Below are 20,428 nucleotides of genomic sequence, written 5' to 3'. Positions count from 1 at the left end.
AAGTAATGTCTTTGCTTTTTTTTTTTTTTTCTTTGCTTTTTAAGATGCTGTCTAGGTTGGTCATAACTTTTCTTCCAAGGAGCAGGTGCCTTTTAATTTCATGGCTGCAGTCACAATCTGCAGTGATTTTGGAGCCCAAAAAAATAGCCTCTCACTGTTTCCACTCCCCATCTATTTGCCACGAAGTGATGGGACCAGATGCCATGATCTTAGTTTTCTGAATATTGAGTTTTAAGCCAATTTTTTCACTCTCCTGTTTCACTGTCATCAAGAGGCTCTTTAGTAGAGTACATTATGTACTCTATGCAGAGTACATCATGTGAAATGCTGGGCTGGATGAATCACAAGCTGGAATTAAGATTGCCAGGAGAAATATCAACAACCTCAGATATGCAGATGACACCATCCTTATGGCAGAGATTGAAGAGGAACTAAAGAGCCTCTTGATGAAGGTTGAAGAGAAGAGTGAAAAAGGGGGCTTACCACTCAGCATTCAAAAAACTAAGATCATGGCATCTGGTTCCATCACTTCATGGCAAACAGATGGGAAAAAATGGAAACAGTAGCAGATTTTATTTACTTGGGCTCCAAAATCACAGCGGACGGTGACTGCAGCCATGAAATTAAAAGATGCTTGCTCCTTGGAAGAAAAGTTATGACCAACCTAAACTGTGTATTAAAAAGCAGAGACATCACTTTGCCGACAAAGTTCCATATAGTTAAAGCTATGGTTTTTCCAGTAGTTATGTATGGATGTGAGATTTGGACCATAAAGAGGCTGAGCATGAAAGAAGTGATGCCTTTCAACTTTGATGCTGGAGAAGACTCTTGAGAGTCCCTTGGAGATCAAATCAGTCAATCCTAAAGGAAATCAACCCTGAAAATTCATTGAAAGGACTGATGCTGAAGCTGAAGCTCCAATAGTTTGGCCACCTGATGTGAAGAGCTGACTCATTGGAAAAGACCCTGATGCTGGGAAGATTGAGAGGAAGAGAAGGGGATGACAAAAGATGAGATGGTTGGTTGGCATCACTGACTCAATAGACATGAGTTTGCTTAAAGCCCAGGAGATGGTGAAGGACAGGGAAGCCTGGTGTGCTGAAGTTCATGGGGTTGCAAAGAGTCAGACACAACTTAGTGACTGAACAAGAATAGCAATCACATGATTGATAATTCTTTTTAAGTCCTTACCTCCAAATACAGTCACAGTCTGAGGTGCTAGGAGTTGAGGTGTCCACATGTGAATTCCAGGGGGACACAAGCTAGCCCATAAGTGGCGCCATGCTCTGTGCTAGGCTCTCGGGGTTGGTGTTGGGCAGAGCCAACTGGGTCCCTGCCCTCTGGTGGGACAGCTGTTACCAAAGGGGAAGTACAAGGGGCTATGGAAGCAGAGTAAGGAGACCTACCTTGCCCAGAAAACTGGCTGGCCGGAAGCCAAACACAGGCAAGGCATCTGTGGAGTGGCACAGCTAGATCTTAGAAAGTCGGACTTTCTGGAATTGAATACGCGTCAGATGAGGAAGGGACATGCGTTGTGTTTCCCCAGAAGTGCAGCAAAGCACCCCTCCGACAAATGCAGAGGGGCAGGGCTGGCCGGAAATGTTTTCGCTAAAATGTATTAATCACAGTTTCCCCGGGATCCTAAAATTTTGAGTTACTTATCATCTCAGTTGTGTACCATGGTTGCATTACTTTGAGTGACTGTTAGATTGGGAAATAGTTTACTGATAGTACAGCTGTGTGTACGAACGTCCACTGGAATGCCCGGATGGTCCGTGCGTCCACATCCACCCGTTCCCATGGTGACCCGGCACCCCGCCCCGCCCCCGCAGGAGTGCTCGGTGCTCGGCATTCCACCCCGCAGGGCGGGCTCGCTCTGCGCATGGCCCTTCGTGTCTGACTTCACCCTCAGCTGGCTGACTCCGAGACCGTCCAGGGTCCCACACCCCTCCGTGGTCTCCTCGTGCTGTTGCTGAGTGTCTTCCGTGTGTAGATGGACCACAATTTTTGTTGACCTGTGGACAGGCACGTGGGCCGCGCCGGGTTTCGGCTCTGATGAAGGCAGCTGCTCTGAACATCCCCTTCTAAGGCTTTTTCTGGACATTCATGGGTCAGTCTCTAAGAGCGGAATGGCTCGGTGGTAGGGTAATGAACATTAACCTTCTGAGCAAAACGACAGCTTTCCAAAGGACTTCAAAAACACATTTTATCGAGCAACATCCTCAAATCACTTACTTGTCTTTTCCCCACATATTCAGTTGAGACCAGTGTAAGCTCCTCTATCCTGGGGGTCTGCTGTTGGCGCCAAGGAGAGAGGGCACCAGGTTATAATTGCTCAGACCCTCACAGTACCTGATACTGAGAGAAGGTGGCTAACCTCACCCCCCACCCTCCCATCTCTGGACCACACAAGGGCAAGGATGCCGGTGCCAGGCGAGAATGACGTCCCCTCTAGTTTGTGTCTTTTCTGTAAAACTTCTGCAGGTGCTCAGACATACTGCCTGGGGCTGCCTCCCCAAGATGTGGTCCAGAGCTGGAAGGAAAAAAACAACTTGTATTGGAGTGAAGGATTTAGCGGCAGCTTTCTAATCTAAGTTGCAGGCTGACCTTGCCGAGTCAGGAGTGTAGCTTTTTACACAGAACAGAGTGATTTCTCTTTCTTCTGAAAAATGCCTGCTCTGGTTGATTGCCCAGAGTGTGCACCCCGTTGTAGCAGGACGGGATGAGAAGGTCATCTGGTCAGGAGAAGCACAGTCCTCGGGGGGCAGGGAGGAGAGCTGGGGTCCACTTCCTCCTTCCCTAAGAGCTCACCCTGCCTCGGGGCTCTCTCCTTTCCTCCCCCTTGCTCTGTCATGAAGGGAAATAATTCTCGGGAAATGCCAAGGTCAGTTTCTTCTGGTGTTTCTCACTTCTAGCCCTGCTGCCCGAGGAAGCTGGTCCACACATGTGCTCCTGCATTCTTTCAAATCACCAAAAGCCATTCTCGGCTGTTTGGGAAAGCTCGCTAGTGTGTGTGAAGCCATACTCTCGGTATGTGGCCTGTTCACCTAATACCCTGTCACAAGAGGCCGGGACTCCAGGGTGAGAGCCGGTGACACCAGGCCCTGCAGAACTTCCTGGGGCTGGCGGGGTCCATGGGAAGCAAGCCGGGTTGGCACCTGCCCAATGTCAGTGAACCCAGATGGCATCCTCAGCTCTAGAAAATGAGGATTTAGGCCTGGTGGACTCCGAGTCTCTCCAGATGTATAAACCCTTCGCTCTCTGAAATGATACCAAAAGGCCAATTACTTTTCTAAACTGACCACACACTCTGAAGCATTGTTGAATGAGCCGAGTACGGCTTCCAGTTGAGCACAGACCACAGTAGGGTCTCTGCAGGTTCTGCCAGCTGAGAAGGGTTTTCTTCTCCCAGGGGACACAGGGTGGGGGCAGAGGGCATCCCACTGAAGGCAGGGGCTGCCGTGTGGGGAAGGGCTCTGGGGTCTAGAGTCTGCGGAGACGTTCAGTTTTGGAAAACATGCTTCATGCCCATGGTCTTCCTTCCCTGGGCTGCTCCCAATCTGTTGCCTGAGCAAACAAATGGCTTGGCTTCCTGACACTGAAAATGTGAGTCACCCAGGCCGCTGATGCTGGCGAGCGGTGCCTTTCAGCAGTTAGAAGTCGAAGCAACAATGACGAAGTCAGAAAAAAACCTGCACTGATCACTGCTGTTCAGAGGCTGTGGGATTTGTTTATTGCTCAGAGGCTCCAACTGCATAGACAACCACGTGACAGTTCATGAGCCAGAAAAGGGCTCTGGTTTGAGCTGATGTGAAATAGCAGGATTTAAAAAAATGTACACAACACTGGCTTTCAGATGTTTCAAGTTGTTGTAGAAATCAGTGGGTTGGGCTGAAGGCTTAAAGAGAAATACAAAAGTACAGAAAATAGCTTTCAAATCTCTTTGTTTACGGCGTTGGTTCTGCCAGCCGAGGAAAGGACACGACGTGGCCAAGCGGCATGGCTCGCTGGGGTCAGCTCCGGCTTTGTCTAAAACAGCTGGATCATCGAATCTCTGGACTTGCCGACACCAACCCATTTCACTGAAAGGGGAAGGGGAGGTTTAGCCTGGGGTGAGGCGGATGGAGGGGGTGGCCGGACGCAGGGCACCCACCTGCCACTCCGACGTGGTTCTCCACGAACCGGATGTAGCTCTGGGCCTGCGGGGGGAGGTCCTCCCACTTCCGGGCGCCCGTGGTGTCCGCCTTCCACCCCGGCAGCGTCTCATACTCCACCTCCACCTTCTGCAGGATCTCCTGGTTGGCTGTGGACACAGGCCGGGTGAGCCGCGTGCCGCCAGTGTCCACGTGGACACAGGCCTGGGACCCCCAGCCTGGGGTCTGCTTGCCCCAGGGTTCGGGGGCAGAGAAGGCAAGTGGCCCTGCCTGATCTTCTCAGGGCTGGGGGCTGGTTCTGGGACGCTGCCTATTCCTCTTCCAGCCCAGGGGACACGGCACCCTGGCCCCGGATTCCAGGGGACACCTCAGCTGAGGAGTTCTGAGGTCCCTGCTTCCAAGGGGATTTGAGGTCCTGCAGTGTTAGGATTCCTGAAGAATCTTATGTTTCCCTCCCCAGGACAAGGATCACACTTGGTCTGGACTCCCAGCCTCACAGCAGACGCCAACCACCCCTGTGGTCTGAAATTGCTGGAAGGAGCTGTCCACCGCAAGTACACGCCCTGAGTCCCAGTGCTCCCCTGCTGTGTCCTCTCGGAGCTCAGAGTCAGTCGGTCTGGGGGACGCTGGCCGAGAGGATGCACGGGGCTCCCACAGCCAGGAGGCTGCACACACATGCTGGGGGTCAGCGGGGGCAGGGGTGGGGTCATCCGTGACCCCAGGACAGACGCACAGGTAACTGTGAAGCCAGGAAAGCATCACTGCCTGTATGCTGTTTAGAAGAAGGGACACTCGCTTGGTGACAGAAACTTCAGGGAGGCCTTAAAAAGTCCAACCAGACACGTGTTTCTTAGGTCAGCATCATCTTCCTGTTGGTCCAGCACTTGGAGCATCCAGAGCCCATGTCCGCTATTTCAGGTGAGTCCCCAGCTCCCGGGAGGCGAGCCTTGACCCTGGGGGTTCCCTAGGGTCTTGGGGTCAGGCTGGCCCCTGAGTCCCTCTGAGCCCTCCCCAGAGCATGGACGCACAGGCCTCCGGTCGAGGTGACAACCTGCTGCAGACAGAAGTGGGAAGAGTCTCCGACCGGGGCTCCCCCACGTGACCGACACGCACACGCCGTCCCTTCCGCCCAAGACCAGCGGCCAAGGGCAGGAGGGCGGCGGCGCCCGCACCTGGGAAGTAGGGGATCCGCTTCCCGCCGAGCTTGTACGCCACGCCGACCTTGATCTCGTCCAGGGTGTCCAGGATGTCCAGCTTCGTCAAGGCCAGCCTGCCCAGGGCACAGAGAAGCCGAGGGGCGGTCAGCCACCAATGCTGCTCCCACCCAGCCCCACCCCTCTCTCCTCCTCTGTTCACGGGACTAGGATGCAGGATGGCCGAGCCCACGGCGGTTAGGCTGGGAGCCCAGCACTGCCCCGTCCCCACGGCCCAGCAGAACAGAGGTCTGGATGGCAGGCTGGGCCCGGCTCAGCAGAGGGTCTGTCAGCATGGACTCGCTCCCTGGCTCCAGGAGAGCCGTCTGCACCGCTTCTGGGAGTGGGACGCCCTCTGGCCTCACGATGTCTCGTTCCCTGTCTGTGCTCAGGAGCCGGTCAGGGCCGGCCCCAAGGTGCCCTGGACAGCCCTCCCCATCACCCCCCAGAGGCCTCGCTGTGTGGAAGGGTCTCCCCGGGGCGAGGTCATCCTGTGTGGGGAGGACCATGGCCCTGAGCTGCAAAGCCCGGCTGCCCTGCTCCTGCGGCGTCTGGGGAGTTGGGGCTGGGTCCCCGGGGGACAGGTGCCCGGGGCGGGGTGGGGGGGGCGCCTCATCACCACCCACGCAGTGAATCCGTTGACCATGTGGGCATATCTCAGGATCATCAGGTCCAGCCAGCCGCAGCGCCGCTTCCTGCCTGTGGTCACGCCCCACTCATGGCCACGGCTCTGCAGCAGGTCCCCGATCTCCTGCGGGGCGACAGAGAGGGCCCAGGGGCTGCAGGGATGGAGCCTGAGCCAGCCACCTGCCCCGCCCTCCCACGGCCCCTGACAACCACCCCTCTTCACGCCTGCTCACCCGCCCCGGGCATGCCTGCCCCAGCTGAGAGCCTCATGACCGCAGACCCCGTCCAAGCCCCGTGGGCAGGTGAGGGTGGATCCGCCAGACCCCGCAGCTGCCCTCGAGCAGGCTGTGTGCTTATTTTGTGCTTCTTTCTCTGGGGTTCACAACCCTGCCCAGCACGTCCCCTTCCTGCTCTGGCCCCCGCACGCCTGCTCAGGACAGCAGCCTCATGTCCCTCCAGCCTTGCGGGCACAAGGCTGGGGAGAGGAAGGTGGGGGCCGTCCTGAGCGCCCAGAGACACCCACGAGGCTGCAGGGCAGTTTGCTGGGTAAGGTGGGGGCACTGCTCCTGCCCTGCTCTTGCCCGGCTGAGACCAAACCCAGGCTCGCTCAGCCCCAGGAGGAAGGCAGCCTGGGCGCCCAGGCCGGGCCAGAGAGAAGGCGCTCAGGGTCCTTCCTGAGCCAGGGGCTCTGCGGGACAGTCACGTGGTGGGGGGTGGCTGGGTCTGCGGCCTCAGCATCTTCTCTGCGGCCTCCCCCGCCCCTCCACCAGCTGCCTGTGTGCGTCCCTCGGGGCTGGGGACTCACGTTGATCTGCTCGGTGGGGAAGGCGCCAATGCCCACGCGTGTGGTGTAGGCCTTGACCACGCCGTAGACCTCGCCTATGTTCTGGGGCGGGATGCCCAGGCCGGTGCACACGCCGCCCACCGTGCAGTTGGAGGACGTCACAAAGGGGTAGGTCCCTGCGAGACAGAGTCAGTCAGGCTGCCACCCCACAGGAACCCTGGTGCAGGGTCGCCCCAGTGGTCCCAGGGGCCATCCAGGGGGCATGGCAGATGCAGGATGCTGTGTGTGTGAGCTGGTGGGGGGGGGAGGGTCCGACTTGGATGGTGGGTGCTTTGCCTGCCCCAGGCAGCCTCGGGGCTGGTGTGTCCCTGGGCCTGGGACAGCGGGGACAGAGGCCCAAGTGGGGCAGTCAGAGCTTCCGGACCCAGCCAGTCTCTTCCTCATCCCCATCTCTCATCCCCCTCCCTCATCCCCGTCATCCCCCTCATCCCCATCCCTCATCCCCCCTCATCTCCATCCTTCATCCCCATCCCTCATCCCCCTCTGTCATCCCCTCATCCCCCTCCCTCATCCCCCCTCATCTCCATCCCTCATTCCCTTCATCTCTATCCCTCATCCCCTTCCCTCATCCCCCCTCATCCCCCCATCTCCATCCCTCATCCCCCATCTCCATCCCTCATCCCCCTCATCCCCATCCCTCATCCTCCATCTCCATCCCTCCTCCCCCTCCTCCCCCCCTCACCCCCTCCCTCATCCCCCATCCCCCTCTCATCCCCCTCAACCCCCTCTCATCCTCCACACCCTCCCTCATCCCCCTCCCCCTCCTTCATCCCCCATCCCCATCCCCCATGCCCCCTGATCGCCCTCATCTCCATCCCTCATCCCCCTCATCTCCATCCCTCATCCCCCTCATCCCCTCCCTCATCCCCCCGATCCCCCTCCCTCACCCCCCCTCATCCCCATCCCTCATCCCCAACCTAGCCTCTCTTCTCCCCTCCTGGCTGAAGTTACGGGCAGAGGGCAGTATGACTGTTTCCAGAGCACAGAGGGCAGCTTGGGTGGAAGGCGAGCCCACCACAGCTGTCTCCTCGGCAGACAGAAAAGGCAGGGCTCGTGGGGCTCTGGATGTGGACGTACCGAAGTCAATGTCAAGGAGGGCTGCGTTGGCGCCCTCCACAAGGATCTTCTTGGGGGCGCCGTGGAGTGCCTCGTACATGAAATAAACGCCATCTCGGACCATGGGGCGGATCCGCTCGGCGAAGCCCTGGGAGAAGGGGCCAGGATGCAAGAAGGGGGTCCACCCAGCTCTGGCCTCCTCCCCACAGCCTCTGTCTTCCAGCAAACTCCTGCCCAGCGAGGATGTCTGCATACATCCCTGTGGGCCCATCCCGTCTACATCTAGAGCCCCAGACAAGGCTGGAGGAGCTGGGGTCCGGCCCTGGAGGTTTCCAGAAGGGCTCCGTGCGGACGTCCTCCTGTCTCCCGCCCGCTCCATCCCTCTAGCAGTGAGCTGGGACGCCGGGTGCTCGGCTCTACCTTGAGCCTTTTGAGTTGACCTTCCACGTCGATTTCCAAACTGGGGAACATGGACTGGTGCTGCTGCGCCAGGTTCTTGAACCTGCGGAAGCGACAGTGATGGCCACCCCGCCTCCCCGGAGCCCCGCGCCCGCCTCCCTGGCCCGGCCTCCCCCAGCCCAGGGCCGGGGTCGGGTCAGGTACCGGGTGGAGAACTCGTCGAAGTCGGACAGGAGGTCGCAGATGCGGAGGCCGGTGCGGGCTGCCTTGGACGAGTAGGCTGGCCCGATCCCCTTCCGGGTGGTGCCAATGCTGGAAGACAGGCCAAGGGCCATGAGCCAGGGGGACCCAGGCGGGCCTGCTGGAACTGGGGGAGGAGGCTGGGAACCTGGGGCCCCCCGGCCAGCCCTCAGCCAGCCCTCAGCGTCCACCCCCGTAAACCAAGGTCAAGCCGGGCGATGCCCGAGGGCCCTTCCCAGCCACAGCCCCGGGGGCTGGGTGGCCGTGGGAACCCCTGGACGCCTCTGACAGCCAGCTCCCAAGACCAGGAGCTGCGGGGGCAGCACATGGGTCCAAGTCCCGGCCCTGCCCCTCCCGTGGCCCCCTGAGGCCCAGTGACTGGCGGTGCCCTTCCTGGCCCGGCTGCCTTCTGCCCGGCACTGAGGCTGCTGCCCTGGGCACCTGCCATCTCCTCAGAACTGCACCCTAGCAGGGCCACGCTGTGCCCACTGCCCACCACAGCCCAGCCCAGGCCAGCGAACGGGGATGCCCAGCGTCACCCCCTGTGTGTGGCCGAGCCCTGTGTGTGCGTGCATGCTTGTGAGTGCATGTTCACATGTGAGCATGTGTGCACTTGCGTGTGAGTGCGTGCTGTGTGTACATGTGTGTCCCTCTGTATGAGTGTGCACGGCAGTGTGTGTAATCTATGCACATGCGTGCACTGGTGTGCGCGTGTGGGCACAAGTGTGTGAGAAGCAGGATTCTGGTCTGCGTCATTCCTGTCCCTGGCCCACTGCAGTGAACGTCTCTGGAGAACCAGTGACGGGCCATCGCGGGCAGGCTTTGGCGCCTGGTGGAGCTGCGGTCAAGGCTGGCCTGGGACTCCAGCAGGGGCCGGGGGGGGGGGGGGGGGGGCGTGGCAGGTGACGGACGGCACGGGCGCTCCCGGAGGTGGCCCTGGGGAGGACCGCACGGCCCCGGGGAGGATCACACGGCCCCGGGGAGGACCTCATGGCCCCGGGGAGAGGCGGCTCGCCTGGGCTTCAGGGCTGGGGAGGCGCAGGGTGAACTGACGGACGCTGTCCTCGGGGCTCCTGGTGGACGCACGGCACCCCCCACCCGACATGCTCCCAGCTCTCCGGCTGCGGACTCGAGGCCCGGGGGCAGCGCAGACGCCACTCACTTCTTGCCCTCCTGGGCTTGCCGCTGCACCTCCTGGAGCCCATCCACTGCCTGGTGAAAGTCGAACACTGCCGGGCGGGCAGGCGGGAGAGACAGATGGTTACGGGGCTTCTGGGGACACCATGGGCCCCTCCCCCGGGCCTCAGTTTCCCCATCTTCCTGTGCTGGCAGTCATCCTGACCCGGCACCCCCAGGAGCCCTCAGAGAAGGCCTGGGGGGGGGCGCCCGGGGTCACTTGTTCACAGGCAGGCGGGGAAGCCCCGGGACTCACCGAGGTGGGCCCGGTCAGAGATGATGAGCCTCTTCTCCCAGTCCTTCAGGCCTGTGGACACAGCATGTGGTCGGCGATGGGCCCGCCCCTGGGGACCTGGGGACATCCACCCGCGTCCCCACGGGCGGCTGTCTCTCACGGGCTCCGTCCCGGCGCCTCCCCAAGCCCACGTTCCAGGGCCAGGGCCTGCTGGCTCCTCTCGTGCCTGTGCTAAGCCTGGGACCCGAGGCGGAGGCTCTGCTTCCTCCAGGGCACCTCAGAGCTGTGTGTCACCCACCTGCCTCTCGACAACCACCGGGGGCCCACCTGCCCGCATGCCTGGCCGGCGGCCTTGGTCACTGCCTGCCCGCCTCCTGCCCCTGAGCAGCCCCCAGGGACCACCCCTTCCCTGCAGGGATGTCAGCCCAACCGCCCCCAGTCTCGGGACATCAGGGTCAAAGTCCTGGAGAGCCTGAGTCTGCAACTCCTGGTGTCACCGGTCCCCGGTGTCATGAAAGCTCGCCTGTGACATCGAGGCTGTGGCCTGAAGCCAAATTCTGGGGCCCCTGGACTGCCTGCTTGCTCTCAGGCTTCCGGTGTGAGCAGGGCCAGCAGGCCCAGGCGGGGCGGCTCCGCCGGGACACGGACCTACCTTTCTTCTCGTTCTTCTCTGCTTCTTCAAACAAGCCCGGCAAGTGGACAACCACTCCATTGCCTGCGACACATGGACACAAGATTGAGCTGGGTCACAGACAGAGGGACTTCACACTTAAAACTCTGTGAAATTCACGCCCTCATGCTGACGGCTGCATCGTTCATGATGGCTAAGACGGGGAAACAATCCGGCAGTCTGTCAGTGGACATCAATGACGGATAAAGAAAATGTGGTCCAACCGCATGGCGGGATTATTATACAGCCGTGAAAAGGAAGGGAATGCTGCCACAGGCCACCACACGGAAGAACTTCAAATACACTACATAAAGTGTGGAAGTGTTCATTGCTCAGTCATGTCTGACTCTTTGTGACCCCATGGACTACAGCCCGCCAGGCTCCTCTGTCTATGGAATTCTCCAGGCAAGAATACTGGAGTGGGTAACTAGTCCCTTCTCCAGGGGATCTTCCCCACCCAGGGGTTGAACCTGGGTCTCCTGCCTGGCAGGGCAGATGCTTTACCGTCTGAGCCACCAGGGAAGCCCCCCTGTGAAATAAATAATAAATAAATGAAGTGAAGTAAGGCAGACACTAAAGGACATTCTTGTGTGACCCCCTTGTACGAGGTTCCTGGAGGAGTCAGACCCACAAGGACAGAAGGCAGGGTGCTGGCGCCCAGGGGCGAGGGGAGGGAAGGGGAGTGAGAGTTCAGGGCAGACAGAGTTTCTGTTTAGGGAGAAGACAGAGCTCTGCAGATGGACACGGTGATGCTGCATGACAACACGGATGTACTCGAGGCTACTGAACTGGATGGTTAAAAATGGTTAAGATGGAAACATTTTTTTTTTGCCATGAGAAGGATCTTAATAATCCTCATTAAGATGCTAAATTCCCAGGATGCAATTCGGAAGAAATAGGTGGTTAAATTGCACGTTGGGCTAACGTTCCCTGATCGTCACATAGCTTGCTGTCAGCTGTGTGGTGGGTCCGGGTCAGCTCAGATGTGGTCAGCTCACATCTGGTCAACTCAGACGTGCCTGTCCCCTCCCCAGACTCAGCTGTCAGGCGACCGCTGAGCTGCCCAGGGCTTCTGAGAAGATTCCACATTTCAAAAAAAAATCAGTGCACCGATCTGGGGTTGCCAACTGTTTTGCCATGAAAGGGCATTTACAAAAAAGCTGTGTGGCCACTGTTTCATAAAATAGAGGGAATCTGAATACGCAGAGAGGAAGTATGGCATAAAATTTAGAAGAAAATACGTGGATTTACATAAAATAAATTTTGTTTTATGAAAGATGGAACGTTTATATTATGTGTACTCTATCACAATAAAAAATGACCCAAACAAAAGCCTTCATTTACAGAGACAGCAGATGGGCAGCTGCTGGGGGAGGCCTTCAGGAGGGCGAAGGTATTCCAGAACTGAGCCGGACGGATGCACCCTCCTGCCCTCGCGGGGCTCATTTCATGGTACGTAAGTTACACCTCAATAGAGCCGTCGTGCTTGATTTACATGGCACAGAAACGGGAAAGCAGGCAGCGTGGAGAAACAGCCTCCAGCTGTTTGGTCTCGGGAGCCAGGCCTCCCCATCCCCGTAAAACTAAAGGGGGGTCTGCAGAGGGCGGGTGCCAAGCCCAGGCAAGGAGGCGGCTCGCCACGGCCACGAGCTCAGCAGGGGCCCAGGCTGAAGCCAAGGCTGCCCCTTCCTCTGAGACCAAAGCCTGCCGGGTGGGGCCCCCGCAGCCTTCCCGGGGGGCGTGTCCCCTGGGCGCCGGGATTGGCGGAGGGAGACGGGACACAGGTCCAGACAGGAGTTGCTCAGAGGCAGCTGGTCACATCGAGCACGAAAGGTCATCTAAATGCCACGAGCCCCGAGATGGCCAGGGGTCAGGGCTTGGTGGGGGCCACGTGAGCGCCCACACCTCCCACCCTTGCCAAGGGGCTCCCATCAGTGGCTGGCCGGGCTGACCCTGCTCATGCTCCTGGCTCCCGGGACACCGGGCAGACCCCCTCTCCCCTCCTCACAGCGAGCGGTGCCTCCTTGGCCGGGTTCCCACCCAGTGGTGCCCAGCAGCCTCCTGGGGCAGAGACTTGGCCCCTGGGTGTGGGGTCCCAGGTGCGCTGGGGTCCTCACCCTCCACCGGGGCCCAGTCCACACCCACGGAGAAGCCCATGGGTCACCTCCCCTTCCTGCTCAGCCTGGCCGCCCACTGCCTGGCAGGTCCACCGCCGCTGTAGCGTCCCTGGGCTCACACCCAGGGCTGGACCCGCGCCACCAGCGGGCACACACTCGCAGTGCCAGCCCTGCTTCCTGGCGGGGCGGGGCAGTGAGCCACGTGTGTGGCCCTGCTCAGCCGTGGAAAGAGCCGGAAGGGAAGGTCCCCGAAGCTCCCGGAGGGGTGGGCAGGAGAGGGCGACGGGAAGGGGTTGGGGAGAGGGGCTGCCCAGGGGCTGGAGGAGGGTGGGGGACAGCTGCCCACAGAGAGCCCCATGCAGACCCACAGGGAGCCAGACCCACGCCGTTCGCACACTCACCCATGGTCATCACACGCGCACACAGACTCACACACGTGACACCCACACTTGCATACACACGCATGCACATGCACACGCTCACTCACACACATGCCTACAGGCTTGCACACACACACACACCCGGGGAGTCTGAGCACTCTGGGGAGCCTCCTGCACCCTCCATCCATCCCTCCGTCCCAGGCGTGGGGAGAAGGGGGTCCTGGGCTCCAACCCGGGCGCTGAGGCGGGGCCCCCAGATCAGAGGCCTCTGCGAGGGTCCCCGTGGGGCTGGAACCTTGAACCTCCGGGCCTAGCCCCGCGCCCCGCTGCGTCCAGTCTGCGTATGGACCCCCGGGCTCGATGACGTCCAGGCCTGTCCTGCTCACATCCAAGGGCTCGCAGGGCCGCGGCGGGGGCGGACACTCACCGATGAAGGACACAGCCTTGGTGTTGATGATGCCGCTGGGCAGCAGGTGGAAGTCGTACTCCTTGCCGTCCACCACCACGGTGTGGCCAGCATTGTTGCCCCCCTGGGGACAGAAACCGGATCAGCATCCACCCCGGGAGGCCTGCTCGCTGGGGCAGCTCAAAGGCAGGCGCTCAGGAGCCCCGCCCCCGCCCCAGGCCGCCCGGGGGGCAGGAGTGTGAGGCGCCATCTCTGCTGGGACATGGGGAGCCTGGCCCCGTGGCTGCCTCTGATGCCTGTCTGGGGTTCCAGGGCCTGGCCAGGGCACTGGGTCCAAGAGGCAGGCTGGCCCCCACACCCAGGACCGCCTTGGGCTGACGCTTCGGGGAGGCCCGCTCAGTGCAGCCCCTGAAGCCTCCACGGGCTCAGAGCCCTGCCTGCCCGCCCACGACTCCCTCTGGGGTTCCTCCTCTGACGCAGGGATGATGTGGGGAGCACAGATTCAGGCCCCGCTGCCACACAGCCTGAACTCCGGGGGGGCAGACGGCGGGCAGGCAGCACAGCCTTTCCAGGACCAGGAGCCAGCGTGCAACAGCAGGTCCTCCCGTGGGCCTGCGCCTCCCATCTGGGAATAGAGGGAAAAGCCATCCTGAGGCCCACTGGGGTGGGAGGGGGAGCCAGGAGGAGGCCCCACTCAGGAGGGAAGCCAGCCTCCAGCCCCAGGTCTGCGCACTAGAGGCCAGTGCAGGCCCCAACGTGGGGCCCTGGAGTCAGTGAGCAGGGCCCGGGGAGGGGACGGGCCCCTGGCTGCTGCCCAGGTCAGGGGGCCTTGGAGCCCCACCAGCCCCACCTCCTGCAAAGGCACTCGTGTATCTGTGGGGCCCCTCCATGGCTGGGCTGCTGCCCCCCACGCCCCGCTGTCCTCCTGGCTGGCAGAGGAGACGATGGCCACTGGCTGTGAGGGTTTCAGCACCCATGCCCCTCAGGACCCAGCAGAGAGACGAGTCCCGCATGCACATGGTCGCTCCCTGCCTGGCCAGGCCTGGCCGAATGAGGGCCGTGTCCTCCCCCAGGGGCACCTACACCTCCCATCTCCCCCACGGAAACGGCCCAGGCGGGGCTCAGGGGGAGACCCAGCCCTGGACCTCACTTCACACTCGGGCAAGTTTAAGGAGAGCGGCCGGAGCCCGAGCTCCCCTCAACACCCCTTTCCCAGCCTCCGCCCCAGCCGCCCCCCTGACGGCCCTGCAGACGCCGAGTGTTCCCTGTGTCACGCGCATGTGCGGAGGCCTGTCTGGAATGACCCTGGGGTTGGAGGGCGGGGGCAGGTTTGCCTCTCACTGACCCCTGGGGTCACTGGGGTCCTGGTGTGTGTCCTAGGGCCCCTGATGCACGACTGGGCCCTGTCCCACAGCCCGCTCACCCTGGAGGCCGGCCTGCTGCCCCCGGGTGCCTGAGCCCGGTGCTCCCTGTGGGAACCGACCACAGGCTCCGAGCCGCCGACGGCAGGCAGGGGGTGCGGGGCATGCTGGGGGTTGCCGGGGACCAAGGAGGGGCCCACAAGCAGAGGCGGCACAGAGCCGGGCCACAGGGCCTCGGGATGGAGCCAGCTGGCAGTGAAGCGGGTGGGTGGGCCACCAAGTAAGGGACCCCAGGGGGGCTGCTGGAGCAGAGGATGCGATGCTGACCAGATGCGGCAGGGGAGAGGGGTGCGGGGGGAGAGGCGGTGGGCTCAGCCTTGAACATCTGAGGCACTGTGATTGAGGGCCTGGGTTTTGGGGTCACGGGGCCCCCCCAGAGGCCCCATCCTTACTCTGCCCTCGCCTCGGGACACGTGCAGTGCCTCCCCGCACACGAGGTTCTCTGTGCAGTTCATGCCCACGGTCCCCTTGGCCACTGTAGGTGGGGCAGCCTGGCGGAGGGGTGGGGGGACCCGAGGTCCCAGGAAAGGAGCTTGGAGCGAGACCGGGCGGCGGGCCGACGGCCTCCCCGCAGACGCTCTCCCTGTGAGCCAGAACCGCCCCCAGCTGTGTCCTGCCTGTCGCGGCGGGGGCCCAGACACCCTGCTCCCCTCCCCTGTTCTCAAGTGCCCAGCGCCAGCGTCAGCTGGGCCGAGCGCACCCTACCTTTGTTTGGGGGTAAACACCAGTGCCTAGGAACAGGCGCAGGCCGCCGTGGGTCCGTGGGCAGCAAAGGACCCCTGCCGGCTACAGGGCCCAGACGTCAGGCCACGGTCCACTCCCAGGGGTGTGAGCCAGCCCTGGACGTTGAGCCTGGGACCCACTGACCTGAGGGTGCCCCTCCCGGCAGCTCTGCAGAGGTCCAGGCAACCGTCCCAGAGACCCCGGTCTGCCCTCTCCGGGGGCGCGTGTGAGGTTAGGGCAGGGATATACCACCCCCCACTCTTAACGCTCCAGCCCTGCTGTGGTCTGCAGTCCACAGGCCGGGAGAGCTGCGGGGCATGGCTGGGAAAAGCCACCTAGAGGGACAGCTGGTTCAGAGTCCCAGCTCCAGCCTGGTGGCCCCCTCAGGGCCTTCACCCCCCGGCTGTGCTGTCTCGCCGTCCCCCCAGGTGGACAGGCTCTGGAGGATCCGGAGTGACTGGGAGCCGGCCTCACTCCTTTCATGCCTGGGGGCCCCCTCGGGACTCTGCCCTCCTCCAGGCTCTCCCCTCCGTTATGGGGCCTTGGGGCAGGCACAGCCAGCTCAGAGTCCCCAGGGACGCTGACGCCGCCCCCACAGCCTGGCCGGGCACTCAAAGTCTCCAGTGGATGCCACCAGGTGCCGCCCGGGCAGCAGGAATCTAAGCAAGTGGGGCTTTCTCGCTCAGGGACACAGGAACGGGACCAAGGCCAAGGCCGGCCCACTCCGAGATCTGACCAGCCTCTGTCTCTGCAGGCGTCCTGCCAGCCCACCCTCTTTGGAGCCAGCGCAGAGTGGACGAAGAAGGCACAGCGAGTGGGTGCGGAGCGGCAGGTCTCCGAGGCTATGACTCTGCTCCCGGCCCTGGGCGTGGCCGCGGGCGGAGGTGGAGCCTCTGGGCGGCCACGGAGAAGTGGGTTTTCTCAGGATCGTGCTCAGCAGGCAGCAGCCAGGGGTCTGCCCTTGGGGTGGAGAGCCTTGTGAACTGCCCCCACCCCCACCGTGGTCTGGGTGAAAGCGTGCAGGTCGCGCGCCCAGGCAGTCCTCGCGCGCCTCTTTCTGGGTGTCTGCTCTGCGGGACCCTACCATTGGTTCACCCCAAACAACTGCTCTGCGTGTGAGGCACCGGAGTGAGGCCTAGAAGGAGGAGGGCAGGGCCCCCAGGTGGGTGCACAGGTCTTCCCTGCCCAGGGCCACGACTGCCCAGGTGACCCTGCGGAGACTGTCCCCCTGGAGCCTCTGCTGGGGGACAGGTGTCATCAGAGGGTGCACACCCGCAGGCACCACCGGTGGTCTCCCCCACAGCCCCCGACCCGGGAGGCTCCTGGACCGGCCTGGTTCCAGGCGGGGGGCATTCCCGGTCTCTCTCCCAGGGAGAGAGATCCCAGAGCACCAACAAGCCACAGGATGTGGCCACTTACCCCGCAGGAGTGAGACCACCATGCCCTTGGTCACAGCTCCCGGGAGCTGAGGGCGCCCACCCGGGCATCCTGCCCTGGACTCCTGCACCAAGCCGCCTCCCTGCCCTTGGAGGGGAGAATTGTATATAAATCCTGCCCGGGGCGCCCTGAGGCCTCAGGGCCGTGGGTGGGCCCAAAGCCTGCTGAAGGTAACTCTGGAAACGAAGGGACAGGGCGCGGCGTGGGAAGGGCGTGACCGGGGCCCTGACAGGCAGGCCAGGCGCGTGGGCTCTCGGGCTCCCATCTGGGCGGCGGGCGGGGGGGACGTCAAACAGCAGGAAGGATGCCCGCTGGCACCGCAAGAGAAAGCCCGGCGCAGGGGCGGGGTCTTCCAGGGAGTGGGCGGAGCTCGCGGCCCGAGGCCGAGGCCGGCAAAGGGCGGAGGGAGCCCGAGGCGTCTCTGGGGTCGCGTAGCTGCAGAGGGACCTGCGCCAGGAAGAGGGAAGGGGCGTTGGGCGGGGAGTGAGGGGAGAAGGGAGCCCGGGGGCCGCGGGCCCGGAGCAGCCCCCGGACCTGCGCCCAGGCTGCAGGGGGCCTTCCGACGCTGGGGGAAGGTCGGGCGCCACGCACACGGGGAGGGGGAGGCAAACAGAACAGCAGGGGTCTAAGGCCCAGTCTCTGGACCCTAAGGAAGGTCTTTGGGGTCTTGGGGTGCATGCTGACCACGGGCTCCAAACCACTGAGATGGGGTGAATTGAGGGTGACCACTGGGGACGCCTCTGGGTAGGTGGAAAGTGAGTTCCCATAAACCAGGCAGCCAAAGGCGCGGAGGGCTTCCCAGGTGGAACGAAGCCGAGAGGGAAGACCGGCCTGCGGACGACGGGCGGTGGGGGGGGGGGCGGTGGGGGGGGCGCAGCAGCAGGACCAGAGTCGGGGCCTTGGGCGGCCACCGGGGTCGTGGCTGCCGCTCGGGATGACCCCAGGCCCAGGTGACAGGCCAGGCGACCCTTCTGGTCACTGGTGCTGGCTGGCTTCAGCCCTTCTAGACAGCCACCCAGGCAGGGCTGGACCCCAGCCCACCCTGCCCCCTACATGTGACTCTGCGGCCAGCTGCCCACTGCCCTGGCCCCTCGCACTGAGCTGGACCCAGATCTGGGGCCAAGTGCTGTGTGAAGGCCAAGACGCTGGGCTCCAGGCAAAAGTAGTCCTCCCAGGGCGGGGGCTGGACCCTCCCCGCGCCAGCCGGAGCCCAGCACTGGTGCCAGGCGGGTGTGGCACGCGGGAGGACCCATATGTGCCGCTTATTCCAAGGGCTCAGCGGCTCTGGTCCCGTTTCCCCGTTTCCCCGCCTCACCAGTTTGTTCAGAGGGTGGAGGGGAGAAGTCACGGTGGGCTCCCAAGGGCAGCTGGAGGACTGGATCTCAGGGAGAAGCTGGGTCAGGGAGAGGGTGCCTGGTGGGCGCCTGCTTGGGTGGAGGGCTCCAGGCGGCTCTGCCCTTGCTTGGTCCCGTCACAGCTCTCACAAGCGTCGGGTGAGGGCAGGGCCCGGCCTGCCCACCCAGGTGGCAGGGCAGGGAAGGCCTCCTTCCAGAACCGCGTCGACAGCGGGGAGCCTGGTGGTTCCAAGGTGAGGGCCCTCATGGACACCTGCCAAGCCCCGAGGTCACTTCGAGGAGGGCGGGTGAGGCTGGCCAGAGTGGGCAGGTCACACAGAGGGCCCTGAGCATCACGGCTGGAGCAGGCAGGCCCCCCAAGGGGATGTGCAGCAGACGAACCCTGCGACCAGCCCAGGGGACAGGGGAGGGGGTGTGGACTTGCTCACTGTGGCTGAGGGGCTGACTGTGGGAGGCTCCCACCATCCCAGGAGGCACCTTCCAGGAGCCCACAGTCAGCCTGTAAGCAGCGTCTGCCCCCGCGGGCGTGCTGGCCCCCCTGGCGGCGCTGAGTGCTGGGCCTCGCCTGGCGGGAGCTCAGGCATGAGGTGCCCAGAGGGCGTCCCTTCCTCACTTCTGGCAGCTTCTCCGCACGGGGCTGTGAGCCTCAGCAGCAGTGCACCCCTCCAGGCTGACCCTTCTGCACTCCGAGCTGTAAGTCAGCCCACAGCAGCCAGTGCAGCACAGCCCGAGGGGTGCAGGAGACGACAGATGGGTGCAGAGAGCAGTCCGCAGTGGGCACAGGCCCTGCCCGGGGCCCTCGGGGGACAGAGCTTGTGTCTGGCGTCCTGGGTGGCACCACCAGCCTCGGGGTCACCCTGGCCAGAAGACCCAGGCTCCTCCCTCTTCTCCTTCGGTCCCGGCCCGCAGTCTTGCCCAGGTCTCTGCCCCGGCTTGACTGACCCTCCTCCGCTCAGAGAGGCCATGCCGGCTCCCACTCTGGGTTCCGGCGGCAGCCTCCTCCCGCACACTGACCCCTTGTGGTCAGCCAGCTTCTGTCCCAGCCCCAGACAGAAGGAGGAAGCGCGGAGTCTGGGTGGCCTCCAAGCCACTGGGGACCTGGGGTCCCCGCCTCGCCCCCCACACTGCCCGCCCCGGTGTCACACCCATGGCACACCCCACCCCCTGAGGATCGGGTGTCCCCAACTCAGCGACTTGTATTTATAGCTCTGCCCCTGGCCCACGGCCCTGGGGGTGGGGCCGGCGAGGAAGGCGGGGTCCCTGGGGGAGGGTGGGGGAGGGAAGACGGTCTGCCCCGAGTGGGTGGGGGTGGCGACTGGGGAGGGTGTCCCGGGAGGGAAGGCGTCCAAGGGGCGTGTTGGGGAGGGCAGGAGGGCAGGGAGGGCAGGGTCCGTCTGGATCGGGGTGGGGGGGGCCTCCCTGGGCGGGTGGGGGAGGGGCCCGGCGCCCGGCCCGCACCTGGCAACGGCTGATGATGTCGGCGTCCGTGGCCAGCAGGTCCACCACCTTGCCTTTGCCCTCGTCCCCCCACTGCGCGCCCAGCACCACGGTCACCCGGGAGCCGGTGGTCGCCGCCTCGTGCTGCAGCCGCCCCCGCTTGACGCCGCCCGCGCTGGGGGGCCGATCGTTAGAGGCTCGGGTCCCGGACATGCTGGCTCGGCTCGTCCTCTGCGCTGGGCCGCGCGAGAGCCCGCCGCACCCGCGCGCCGCGCCATTAAAAGGAGCCGGCCCGGGGCGGGGGGGCGGGGCCGGGGCGGGCTCTCGGGCGCCGTGACGCACCGCCTAGACCTCGGGGCCGCCGGTCCCGCCCCCGCCGCCACCGGGGGCCCGCTGGGGCCGCGCGCCCGGCCGCGGGGTTCGCGGGCCGGAGGCGCGCTCCAGAGTCCCTCCCGCGCTGCCAAGCTGGAGCGACCCGGGCATGCTCCTGGGGGCGATCGCACTCGTCCTCCCCGTGGCGGGGCCTGGGCCCGGCGAACCCACATTCGGGGGTCCAGA

The 20,428-nt window shown here is 63.1% G+C and overlaps 1 protein-coding gene across 1 annotated transcript; it reads right to left on the bottom strand.

Moving 5' to 3' along the window:
- Positions 1–3,710: 3,710 nt before the first annotated feature.
- Positions 3,711–20,150, bottom strand: ADSS1 (adenylosuccinate synthase 1). Its single transcript, XM_061159541.1, has 13 exons — positions 19,892–20,150; positions 13,519–13,621; positions 10,577–10,639; positions 9,946–9,996; positions 9,676–9,742; positions 8,478–8,585; positions 8,295–8,376; positions 7,896–8,022; positions 6,780–6,934; positions 5,974–6,098; positions 5,327–5,424; positions 4,154–4,303; positions 3,711–4,082 (listed from the first exon to the last, which is right to left on the bottom strand). Exons 1-13 carry the CDS (start codon positions 20,081–20,083, stop codon positions 4,030–4,032), a joined length of 1,374 nt encoding a protein of 457 aa, XP_061015524.1. The 5' UTR covers positions 20,084–20,150; the 3' UTR covers positions 3,711–4,029.
- Between the last annotated feature and the right edge of the window lie 278 nt (positions 20,151–20,428).

The sequence above is a fragment of the Dama dama genome, chromosome 13 (assembly GCF_033118175.1).
Source record: "Dama dama isolate Ldn47 chromosome 13, ASM3311817v1, whole genome shotgun sequence".
NCBI lineage: Eukaryota > Metazoa > Chordata > Mammalia > Artiodactyla > Cervidae > Dama > Dama dama.
The sequence above is the reverse complement of the archived record's forward strand: the minus strand, read 5'-3'. Positions and strand labels throughout refer to the sequence as shown.

Coding starts and splice junctions, on each gene's coding strand:
- ADSS1 (XM_061159541.1), bottom strand. CDS start 20,083: ATGTCCGGGACCCGAGCCTCTAACGATCGGCCCCCCAGCGCGGGCGGC. Junction 9,997..10,576: donor AGAGAAGAACGAGAAGAAAG/GTAGGTCCGTGT, acceptor CTGTGTCCACAG/GCCTGAAGGACTGGGAGAAG. Junction 6,935..7,895: donor CCTCCTTGACATTGACTTCG/GTACGTCCACAT, acceptor TCTGTCTCGCAG/GGACCTACCCCTTTGTGACG.